Genomic DNA, 13,093 nt, shown 5'->3' with positions numbered 1-13,093 from the left:
GACCAACATGCACGCTTAACCTCAAAATTAACGGAATTGCCTAGTTTATATAAAACGGTAGATACTGTTAATAGTGGAAAAAGTCTTAATGATTGTATTTTAATTGCGTCATTACTTGTAAATGGGCTTGTGTGGTGTATTTTACAGGGAAAGCTTGTAAGTGTGTTACAAAATCCACTGCAGGAGGTGAAAGCCTTGGACAAGAAAGCCAGGTTAATAACAGAAGCATATGGCAAGAGACATCTTGACTTTTATAACACCATAGACACTATTGAAATGACAGTTACTCTAGATGGTAAAAATATAACTTGGCCATTGTGTGTGGTGAGTTCTAATAAATGGGCACACGTTATGGTCTATTTTTATTTTAAGAAAAATCCTTAAATGGCTTTTTTATACTTCTTGACGACCAAAAATAACAAGGGAATTACATAGCTTATTATAAATTAGGAAATATCTTTGCTTAGATGTGGGCTACTGCGAGTTTTTCTGAAGGGGTTGAATCATTTAAAGTGCAAAATGTTGAAGGACCTTTATCATGTAGTGTCTAAAATGAGATGTGCTTCAGGATGTATATATCATGTTAGGATTATTATTAGTGTCCTTGGAGTATTGCCTTGTTTTTTAAAGTGGCCAGTCATTACTTTTAAAAATAAAGGTGCTAAAAGGGTTCTGCCATATGAAACATTTTTGGTTCCTCATAGTTTTATAAGTACCTTTTGTGCATCAGAAATGTTGTGTTAAAGGTTATTTATGGAACCCTACATCTCAACAAAGATCCCTGCAGAAAACTTTATTTTTAAGGGTGATGGACGGTGTACTGCACTGTAAATGGCAAAGTGTGGAAACTCTGGCTTACAGCCGTATAGCTTTTAATTTTATGGGCCATGCAAACACTAGAATCGCAAACTTTCCAACAATTTTGGGAATTTTGTGATTTTATGTCCTGAAAATTGATGGACCCCGGATTTCTCACTTCTTCATTTTCTCACGCATGTCCAATGCACTGAAAAATTACACGCGAAGCAAATAACCTTGAGAAAAAACTCTCAGCCTTGAAATACCGTGTCAAAACCAGCGAGACGCGTGAGTGTCACAGATCATATTTTCAAAGTTTTCTTTGGCTCAGAAACCTTAACCACTTTGTTATGCTAATGGCCCCTGACATCAGCGCGAGATCAAAGTGTTGCGCGGGCACATATAACCTCGCGCTCCTGTCTGCACAGTCAGTCAGTTCAACGGATTCCTGAGCGCGTGCAGCACTGCGCAGCGCGAGCCATACAGATCTCATTATCGGACTGTTGCATGATGCTTTTACACTCGGACTTTCCTCACGCACAAAAAAACGGATTAACGGAGATTTAAAGCTTTGCCTGGAGAACTGGATTTAAAATAAGATTAACTTTTGGATTACTTTGGCATTTGGTTGGCGTCGGTCTATATTTGATAAGATATAGGTAAGGATAAAAGTGCATTTTGGTTTATTACGCGCAAAGTTTTGCCTAATGTGATGACAGGTTTTTATTGCTGTATTATTCACATTTACATTCACACTTCGTATGCCCAAAGATAATCTAGTTATAATGTGTATTTATCTGGCTCGTAATGTAAATGTAAAGGTTATTCACAGGGCATTAATGAAGGCTATAATAGTGCCTGCACATAAACCTACTGTATGTGAACTAAATGCATTTTAAGTTTACCTCATGTTTTCATGAACATATAGTTTCTCGAAATGAACAAAGAGGATTAAAATGTAAATGTATATCAAATATATCCTAAAGAAAAACTTAAAGAAACGCAGCTTGCATGAGAATTTAGTTGGGTTTTGTTGCATTATAAAAATATCTTTCGCAGCCTATATTTAATTCGTATTTATATTTAGACAAAATCTACACTAAGAACATCAATTTTATGTGTTTAAATTACTAATATTGAATGAAATTTAAATAAGAATAATTAATACGTTGTGCGGAAATTGGATAGTTTTCAAGTGGAATAGTAAAGATTATTAGATTAGGCTAGGCATAAGACATAAAGTGCACAAATTTAGTTTTGTTTTTTAATGATTTATCTTTAAATTTTGTAATCTAAATAAAAATGACTGTAATTATTTGATTCTATAATACCTACTTTGTAATTGTAACCACAGGATTTAATGTATAGCTTTATATAGTAGTCTGGTTAGGCTTATAGCCAGAAGGGGAAAAACGAAAAAAACCTTGCAATCTGGACAATCGCAGTCTGGACGCATCATGCCTGAGGCCAGACTGCAGTGTCCACTGGGAGGTAGTATGTATTTATGTATTTATTGCTCTCCTATTGCATCAGAGGGAGATAATCTGGAAATATTTGAAAATCAATCCAAAAAGTTTCTCCCCCTCATGCATGTTTGGACAGGAACGAACGCGCAGCAAAGTACTTGTTTATTAAATATATGTATAGATTATACTGCGTAGTTTGCAATCGATTATAAATACTTGTAGTCTGTAAATTAAACCTATTAAGAAAAAAAATATAGCATATTCATATTAAAAGTAAATGTTTATATTTAGTAATATGCATTTCCCTTAAAATAGAATGTATTTCTAACATTATAAAACGTTTTATTTTTATTTTAGTGACTCTGCAACTAAAATATTAATTAATAATCTGCAACATAGCTGTTAAAGTATAAGGTATTGCACCTATAAGAGTATGCAATAAACCTGGACTCTTAAAAAAAAAAGTTTCTTAAAGGTTCACACAGCGATGAAGAATAATTTCTCCAAAATACCTTTTTAGTCAACCATTTTATTGTGCATCAGAAATATGCCTAGTGTAGGTGTTAAAGGTTATATTTGCAACATACAGCCAAAAAAGGACAATTTTAAAACATTTATTTTTAGTGTACACCCACAATGTTATCAATATCTGAATATGTTTTATCTTTGACGCAGGAAAGGTGGTAAATAAGTGAAGAAGGCAGAAAAAAAGTAATAATTGGCATGGCTTTTGCCTTTTAATTGTACCAGTGCCAAAAAGCCTTGCACCTGCATCAGTCCCTTCTGCTCGAGCTGGATCTTATTCTTCAGCATGAAGCAAACATCCCATTCACTTCATCTCTGTATCTTCACATTCCTGCTTCTGTCAAAGGAGTGCACTGGAATCAGATGGCTGTGAGTTGCTCTTTTTTCTCTTTCTACACTAAATCACAAAGTTAATTCACAAAAGTATATTCTGTAACATTACACAGACCGTACTGTTAATTCCAGATCCTGACAACACAAATTTCCTTGTAACTTGGGATATCTACAGAATATTTTGTATCCACATAATCTCATTGTTAATCACACACTGGAGAAACTGAGACGTGAGGGGCCGGTTTGCCTGAGCAAGATGTTAGGAAAGGTTTCCACAGTCTTGATATTGCATGGCAAGAAATGCAAAACAGATGCTGTAATAAACACCTGTGTTCCCTGGATAATGAAGGAAGGTGTGTGTGTAGGTTAAGACATTGGTCTGTCAGTCACAGCATATCATGGAACATAAACTGGCAGCTCCTAATCTGAAACAGGCAAAGACTGAGAAAGCATTGGTTAGTTCTCACGAACGGTAATACATAAAAAGAGAATACAGTAAAAGAGAGAGATTGTGGTACTATAGTAACAAAGCCTGAATTCTTTCCACAATTCATTTAATAGAGAAGCTTACTAAATCACATTCAGTGATCCACAATGTGTTAATATTTTTCTGCGTTGAAGAATGAATCCTCTTATACTTTCTGACAGCGTCTTTACCATGGTACATAAGTAGTGTTTTAACTCTGTCCAAATTATCTTGAGTTTTTTCCACTGGCTTTCTTGCTTTCCAGCAATGCAGAAATACCCCCTCTTCCATTTTGGCCTCATCTTGATTGATTATCTCTGGGAATGGCTTGTTGTTTGCATGCCTTTGTGAGCGAGACACCGAACAATTTTAGCCCGCAGCTCAAATGCGTGCGAGAATGCTTTCGCAAACATATTTAAACTGTTTATGATCATGGCTAATATTTGAGAGCTGGCTTTATTTATTTGATTTTTGTTGAACCCAACATTGCATTGGCATGCAATTTCAGCTTAGCGTTACTTTAATATTTTAACAGTATTTTAGCGTTAACGGTAATATTTTAAAATGTAAAGTACAATGGATTTAAACAAATAGTTATCCAGTGCTTATATAAAATGTATAACCCCCCTTATTCAGGTCACTAGCGCAGACCACACAGCACATCAACAAGACCCAGAATTGCAAGACGTTGCCAGGTCTCGTCTCTTCTCAGGCCCAGCTCTGTAGGAGCAACCTGGAACTCATGCAAACTATCATCCAAGCTGCAAGGGAGGTTAAAAAGGTCTGCCAGAAAACCTTTACAGACATGCGCTGGAACTGTTCCTCTATTGATGCTCCTAAATTCCTCCCAGACCTGGAGCGAGGTGAGTTACCGAAGGAAACCGTGTCCAAGAATGTATGCATGAGGATATGATCGTTTTTTGTCTCCACTGTTGAAATGTATTTAATGTATAAATGTTTGTACGACACAGTGTGTTGCCTTAAATTTGGCCTCATTGCCAGTCCCTTCAAGCCAACTGAAGTGACCACACAACCTCTCTTTAAACCAGAATGTGGTCTCTATTTAAGCTGTTATACGTCTGAGAAGCTCATCTAATTGTTAAGGGAAAAGTTTATGAGCTTCAAACAGCCTTGCTCCGGGTAAGGCAGAGTATGCCAGTTAAACGCTGGCCTAAATATTCCCCCTAAGTGCCTCACTGCTGGATAAAAGACATTGTGCTCCTGCCTACCCGAAATGCAGAATTCTTGGGCCTTCATCTTTCTCCAACTGTGTTTGATATGAAGCTTTACGGAGGTTCAGCGTTTACTGTGAATCCTAACAATAGGATCCTTTCTATTCAATGAGAGATGCTATTGAGTTAGTCATGTAGCGATAGATGAAGAATTGCATTTTTTTGCTGTCTGCTCTAGTTTATGGCCAAAAATCTAATCAATTACATAATGTCAAGCCGTTACTTTTGGTTAAAAAACAGATCTCTTTGTTCACATACTCTAAACTTTATTACTACCTCGCGGACTGTCTTAAATTTCCGCACAGCTTTGATACGAGTGTGCTTTGACGTGTAGTTAAATAATCCTCCCTATTTGTTTATTAAGGGTCGCCGCTGCGGGATAGTCAAAGTAAATCTTGTTGAAGTTTCAGATCCCTCGTTGAGAGAGAACTATGCAGCACCGCATACGGTTTAGTGTTGTCAGGAGTCGAAATCTCTCATAAGTGTACTACTAAGGAGACGGCCTTTGATGTACCTCATTCAGGGTCACACTGTGTCACCCCTATTATTATGTCATGACATTTGTGCACCATGTTAGAAGTTCCATAATTTCCGTCATTATCCTTTCATATCGCTGCTTGTTTTCTCATATTGCTTTTTTCTGTAAAGAAAGAAAATAAATGTTTTGTAAATTTAATAAATTTGTCCTTTTTCAGGAACAAGGGAATCGGCATTCGTCTACGCGCTCTCCGCAGCAGCCATAAGTCACACTATAGCACGCGCGTGCACCTCAGGAGATCTGAGGTTGTGCACCTGCGGTCCGATTCCTGGTGAAATACCCGAGCCGGGTTATAGATGGGGCGGGTGTGCTGATAACCTGCACTATGGTCTTCTCATGGGCTCCAAGTTTTCAGATGCCCCCATGAAGATGAAAAAGAAAACGGGTTCGAATGCCAATAAGCTGATGCATCTCCACAACAGTGAAGTTGGCAGACAGGTAGGAGAATATTTCGAATGCAAGTCATATGATTTAATAAACTAACATTTTATCTGTGGTTAGCCACAACGTAGTTACAAATGGTCAAAAATCGTTTTTAGATGTTCACACTATCATCTCCTCTGCAGGCTTTGCGAGACGCTCTGGTCATGAAGTGCAAATGCCACGGTGTTTCCGGTTCCTGCTCCATTCGGACCTGTTGGAGAGGCCTACAGGACCTGAAGGACATCGCTTTGGATTTGAAGACCAAGTACTTGTCAGCCACCAAGGTGGTCCATCGGCCCATGGGCACACGGAAGCAACTCGTCCCTAAAGATATCGACATCCGGCCGGTTCGAGAGAATGAGCTGGTCTATCTGCAAAGTTCACCGGATTACTGCATGAAGAATGACAAGATGGGATCTTTCGGTACACAGGACAGGTGAGATTAACTTATTCAAAAATTACATATTTTGGGGTTTTAGCTAATACAAAACAAACAATACAATAATAAAGTAATGAAAAGTATTATTTTAGTAATATTTTTGTAGTTTTTAAAGTGGTTCCTTGCAGCCTGGTTAGAATGGCACATTGTACGTAAAAACTTTCAGTCAACCTGGACTTGCAATGTGTGTGTGCATGCACGCGCATACACACGTGTGTCTGACATGTCCAAAATGACTGTGTCCTCTTTACTGTTATCATTGGCTGTCTGTGAGCAATGCTGCTATTCACAGAGCTTAGAGCACTCGGTTGATACCAACGCTGCACATGGAGATTAGCGTGACAATGAATCTTTCCTGCTTATTTCCTATTGCTTTATCAGTAGAGGCTCAGGTGTAGATACAAGTAAGAATGAAGTAAGGTCCACTTCCTTGCTTTTGTTCTGTTTGTTTGTCTGTATTGTTATTCTTGGCTAAGCTACGTGGAGCCATTGGTTCCTATGGCTTATAGAATTTTCCGCAAGTTATCCATAACTTAACCGTGGTGAAGTCAATGTAACGGGACTTATTGTTTAGCGGCCTGCTGGTTTTGAAAGCTTTTGTTAGCAGTATGCCAAAAGACAACATTGTTTAGGATCAGATGCATTAAAGTATGGTCTTACTCAGTCAGTATAAAAGATATCAAAGTTGTATTTTTTTATAGAATGATGATGATTTTATTTAGAAAAAAGTAAATAAAAATATTACTTTAATAATGACCAACAATAAACAATGTTTCAGAGTCTGAAGCAACATGGCACATTTATATAGGAAGTGTGGCCACATGTAAATATACAGTTTATACCAGGGGTCTCCAAACTTTTTGGGAGCAAGGGCTACCACAATGAATAAAACAATTTGGAGGGCTACTTTTTTGATATAGTCTACTCAAAATGTACTTTTATTTTATTTGAACAAATATAAAAATATGTAATAAATAAATATTAAAATTGAGGCTTTTAATAGAATGTGCTTTGGCAGGCAACTCACAGACTCTGTGCCCACGGGCACCATATTGGAGACCACTGGTTTATACATTTCACAACAGCTTTAAACGTGGATCATCCTGTCCAGAACTATTTGTTTTAGCATTTACATTGTAAAAGTTATTTTCAGTTGAATATAAAAAAGTGTTTCACATTTGAGGTCAGCATCCAGATAACCTGGAGACGTGCTACATGTCAGGTGCACTCAACACACAGAGAGCATCCTCAGCATTAGTCCAGATAAGGCCACTTACACGTGCTCTCTGTTCTTATATTTAGTGCTATACACTTAGTCACAAGACACTGGTGTGTTCTTTAAATGTTAAAGAATGTCAATAGGGAACAATGTGTGTCGCACTTGTTGCTACCATGGTGGTCTCTGGAATGTAAGGGTGGTCATCATGTCTTTTTAACCTAACAGTTTTACCCTGTACCTGCCTGTAAAACATCTCGAAGTTTGTTTTAACGTTGGTTCTTCAGAAAGTTTTAATACCACAGTATCAAATGTTTCATCACAAAATCAAAGGAAAATGAAGAGCGCCTAATAAATGTAAATGTAATGTACTTAAGATTAAAATTAAGACTTTGATTAAAAAAAATCTCATTCTTACCACTTTAATGAAAAAATAATGATTTAAACAATCAGGGACTTATCCACCATATAACTTCAATGTTCTGATTTGTATTTATTATGATTGAAATACAAAAACAAATGTTATTACAGCAATGAGAAAATAATGAGAGTAACCACTGAAAATAAGACCTGGACTGATTTTGTCAGATTTACGCATAACGTCTTATTAAAGCGAAGGGCAGGAAGCCGCTATCATTCTCCTCTCATTGTGGTTTGGAGGGACTTAAGATAATGATTCCCGAGTGTTAGCCTAACTAAAGCTGTAGAGAGAGGATAACATGCAATCTGATTTGGCGGTGAGAGACAAGATAGATTAACCCAAACATATCTCATCTCGCTCATCTAAAGTTACATTGCTCTCTCAATGTTCCCAAAGTTGCATTGTGGGCCACATGGCTCTTATTAATAAAATTAGTGCATTAAAAGTTCAGACAGATTACATCCCAAAGGCTTAGTGAGATGATCGTGTCTAAAGAAACAACCACGGCAGTATTTTCCTGAGAGAGGACTATTAGTGATGTGTTTTCACTTTGGGGTAAAGAAAATCACAGCTGTTAACCTAATGTAAACTAGTGTTAAACTAATTATAAAACCAGATCACTTTTATATGCAGGTTTGAATGTGAAGATCTTTTTGTAATTTGGATTTTTTTTGTAACACTTGTTAATAAGGTTGCATTTGTTAACATGTGCTAACTTGAATTATCAATGAACAATACAGCATTTATTGTTATTAGTTATTAAATGTAAAATTCAACATTTATTAATTTGTTTTTGAAATCAAAAGTGTATTTGTTCATATTAGTTAATGCACAATGAACTAACAAGAACAATTGTATTGGCATTAAAGAAAAACACCACCATTTTTAATTTTTTTACTATGTTTTTACCTCAACTTAGACAAATTAATACATGCCTATCTTTTTTCAATGCGTGCACTTTTAATCTTTGTTATTAGCCAAGCCCCATTCATTCCTTAGGATCCAAACAAACTTATTATTTTGTGCCACCATATTTACTCATGATACTACTCATGTAACAGGGAAAATATGGAAGTGGGAAAATATGGAAGTGTTTGGTGGCTTTCAAATTCATCCCTGTTTGGATCCTAAGGAATGAATGGGGCTAGGCTAAATGCTAACACATTCACAACGCACTGTACAAAGATTAAAAGTGCATGCATTGAAAAAAGAGAGGTATGTTAATCTGTCTAAGTTGGGGTAAGAACATAGTAAAATATTGAAAAATGGTGGTGTTTTCCTTTAACTAACATTAATAAAGTTGAATAAATCCTGAAAAAAACGATTACTTTTTGTTACTAATGTTAACAAAATACAACCTTATTACAAATTGTTTATCCTAGTCCCAGACTAAAATGCATGTCTTAATTTCAAAACATCTTGCACTGACTTACCTTAACATATAGTAAGTTCCATTGTTTTATTTTAAGATGCACACCGGTATTGTTTTTTGTAAGCTATATGTTTGTAAAAACTACTAAGACCTAGTCCTGGATTAATCTAAACCCCAGTCCGGGAAACTGCCCCTAAATGCGTGCCGTATGGGCTGCTCATTGAAATTTAAGAGTATATTACACAGACTTCACACTGACCTGAGAGCGACTCTTTTTTTTTTAAAGCGACAGCTTTGTTCTAGTTTTAAATAACAGCATTCTTCTTCTCTCCCTCCTTCTCATAGTTGCCATACTCTCTGTCTCTCAGCACCCAGGCCATTAACACCACACAATTATAAAACAATGCACTTACGCACAGAGGGCTACACACAGGCCGACCCCTAGTGTATAGAATGTGATTTATGACAGGGCTATTTTTTTGCTTACTTAACATGCCTTAGGCTTTAGTAAATGAAGGCCTTTACAAGATGCACTCCAGCTAGACTTAAATCTTAGAGTAAATGTTCCCTAGGTACAAATCACCAGGCTCTCAAACAAGCTATGAGGAGGTTTAAGCTGCTGGGTTATTACTGTATGTGCCCGAGCTAAATGTTCACCGTGGTGCATATGGTTTGAAAAAGATTTATGCTGTGTGATGGCTCACATGGTCAGCGAGGTCTTCTATCTTTGTTTGGTTTTAAATACATTACGTTGAAGTCTGGATAGTGATTTATCATGTAATGAGGAATGATCGTGATGGTTGGATGGTAGTGTTGAGATTTTATTTGGATATTTATGACCCTGTCTTTGAAATACAAGCTCAAAATGAGATTTGGAGCTTCTATAATTAATCAGTCAATATAAAAGATATCATGGTTATATTTTTACTGTTCTTTACATTATGTAGAATGATTTTATGTACAAAACAGTAAATCCAGCCCAGTCACAGGAAATAACGTACCTATAGTCACATAATTTTTTGATTCTTTTTCGTGATACTGTCACCAATTTCCCTGTTTTTCCGTGATCTTATCACGAATTTCTGTTTATGTGTCATTGTCACGTATTGGTTACTCAAATGTTTTGTCCTATTTTCTTACCATTGTCGCAACCCTAAAGCAGGTGACAATGTTTTAAAGTTTAGAAAATATAAAAAAATAAATCAGAAAAAATTGTATAAACCAATAGTTAAAGTGACATCCTAACGCAAACACCAAATCTTACCCTAAACCGAAGCGAAAATGGTTTGAAAATAGGAAAAAGCAGTTGAGTAACCAATACGTACAGAGCCCCGAAGGGGACATGGAGTAAAAATTTTAGTTCATAAAGTTTAGTTTGCATGCGCATGTGAAACTATCGAGTTTAGTTTCGCATGCACACGTGAAACTATCGAGTTTAGTTTTGCATGCACACGTGAAACTATTGAGTTTAATTTCGGATGTGCACGTGAAACTATCGTGTGTGCGAAAGTTTCACGTGAGCGCACAAAAGTTTCACGTAAGCGCGTGACAGTTTCACGTGAACGCGGAAAAGTTTCACGTGAACACGGAAAAGTTTCACGTGAACACGCGCAAGTTTCACGTGAGTGCGCGAAAGTTTCACCTGAACGCGCAAAAGTTTCACGTGAGCGCACAAAGGTTTCACGTGAGCGTGCGAAAGTTTCACGTGAGCGCGCAAAAGTTTCACGTGAACGCAAGAAAGTTTCACGTGAGCGCGCGAAAGTTTCATGTGAGGCTTAATATACGTCACGAACCTTTGAAAAAAAAATTCTGCATATAAGGTTTTGCGTGAGCACATGAACATTTCACATGAGCACATGAAACTAAACTTTAGATTTTTTTACTCCAATGTCACCTTAGGGGCTCGGTAAATACATGACAATGACACATAAACAGAAATTCGTGATACAATCAGGAAAAACGCAGAAATTCATGACAGTATCACGAAAAAGAATAAAAAATACGTGACTATAGGTACATAATTTTGGGTAGGGGTTTTCACAGTTAGGGTCACATTTTCTTATAAATAAATATTTTAGTGGCATTGCCACTATTCTAACTCTAATTTATAACAAAATTTATAACAAAATATTTCAGTTTTTAAAAACAATGTGAGAAGCATGCATTTTAGAGGAATGCCTTTTACTGCAATGGATTGATCCTAAATGTCATTCAATTGCATTAAAAACTTGCGTAAACACGTCTGCTTTTAAAACTAAAACCAGCCGAATACGTTTGTGTAACCCACTGACTAACTGATTTTAAAAAATGATTATGGTTTAATGGTGGAGCTTTATGTTGGATGCACAAAGCTCATGGGTTCGGTCCCAGGAAACACCCCAACTTATATAATGTAAACCTTTGGATTTTTTATGGTGGCATGGCACAAGCTTTTCTCCTTTACTTATTCTCCACCCTCTCTCTCTTTTGTTTCCACCACAGGCAGTGCAATAAAACCTCCAATGGCAGTGACAGCTGTGATCTGATGTGTTGTGGCAGAGGATACAACCCTTACTCCGAGAGAGTGGTTGAACGGTGCCACTGCAAATATCACTGGTGCTGCTACGTCACGTGCAAAAAGTGCGAGCGGACTGTGGAGAGATACGTATGCAAATGAGTCGGCCTGCAGTCATCACCACCAGCCACGCCAATCCCCGTCAATCCCCGTCACGTCACCCTCGTGCCTATTATCAACCAATCAGACCTGGAACACTGCTGGTTATACCTGATCATTTAACAAAACTGCAGAATTCTCAGACCACAGATAACCAAAGCACTATGTTACCAACAAGGCTTACATTTGTGTTATGCTTTTCCAGCTTGTATACTTTAAAGAAGAAATGATTTATTTTCGGTTTTATGAACATTTATAGAGAAGCAATAATTCAAAAATGGAATTTTTCAGTGCACAAATCAACATGGTTTTGTCGAAAATACCCAGCTGTTGGTCACCGTCCTCAAGAGAATATTGTCTCTGTTATTTTCTCTGTTATTTTTTGCATAGAAACATATGCTTCTTTATCTGGATCTTGCAAAGTTTATTTTTGTTACACAGTACCCGAGTCGCTTTTTTGCAAAGAAAATTGATCCGAAAAGGATTCCACATTCCGAGTTCTAAGGGATTCAGGCCTCGGTACTCTGCTTTCACAAGTTAAGACTGAAAACACGAAGAAAGTGTTGAACATGAAAGGGAACTTGAAATACGGCTAATGGATGAGGAACTGTGCAATGGCTTCCATCTGCTGGGTCTGATACTTCAGTTCTAAGCTGTTAGAGGAGAAATACCTGCATTTATTCCACATATACGAGCAAGGACATTGGATGTGTTGTGCCTTGTTCCATTTTTACTCAAAATCAAACGTGCAGGGGTTCAAATCTCGAACCTCTCTGAGGATGAGAATAGAGTATATGGGTCAGCCTTCATGAACCACTTATTTGTGGATGTACATACTGTCATTTTTGTATGCTGAATTAAAAAAAGAAATATTTATAAACTAATTAAAAATCTTTACCATTTAAAACTGTGAGGCGTCTTTTTTGTTACCAAGAAATTGGATTCACTTTCGTGACGTGTTGTGCAAGACTGATTGCAAAAACAAAACCACTTAAAGGTTATTTCCATAGTTATCATTAATTTAAGTTCCTTTTCTTGGATAAATAACAATTTAGGACAATTACGCACGACACCGATATAAATCATCTCGCACTTGTTATTTTTTCGATTAAAGACGCACAGTGATTGGTCTGTCAAACTCAAAAACCCTGGGAAAGTGTTTGTTTGGACACCAAACCCTAATAAATAAGAATGTAGGGCTAGGGGTTCGC

General features: G+C 37.0%; 1 protein-coding gene across 2 annotated transcripts; it reads left to right on the top strand.

Moving 5' to 3' along the window:
* The first annotated feature begins 1,215 nt into the window (after nucleotides 1–1,215).
* Nucleotides 1,216–12,789, top strand: wnt11 (wingless-type MMTV integration site family, member 11). 2 transcript variants are annotated; one of them, XM_065259655.2, is made up of 6 exons: nucleotides 1,216–1,457; nucleotides 2,945–3,158; nucleotides 4,225–4,451; nucleotides 5,516–5,796; nucleotides 5,925–6,217; nucleotides 11,711–12,789. In XM_065259655.2, the coding sequence occupies exons 2-6, from the start codon at nucleotides 3,076–3,078 to the stop codon at nucleotides 11,883–11,885; spliced, it is 1,059 nt and encodes a 352-aa protein (XP_065115727.1). In that variant the 5' UTR covers nucleotides 1,216–1,457; nucleotides 2,945–3,075; the 3' UTR covers nucleotides 11,886–12,789. The 2 variants fall into 2 exon arrangements, with proteins under 2 accessions (XP_065115727.1, XP_065115721.1); XM_065259649.2 differs by having other exon boundaries at nucleotides 2,940–3,158.
* Nucleotides 12,790–13,093: the final 304 nt, after the last annotated feature.

Source organism: Paramisgurnus dabryanus, chromosome 10 (assembly GCF_030506205.2).
Source record: "Paramisgurnus dabryanus chromosome 10, PD_genome_1.1, whole genome shotgun sequence".
NCBI lineage: Eukaryota > Metazoa > Chordata > Actinopteri > Cypriniformes > Cobitidae > Paramisgurnus > Paramisgurnus dabryanus.
The sequence above is the reverse complement of the archived record's forward strand: the minus strand, read 5'-3'. Positions and strand labels throughout refer to the sequence as shown.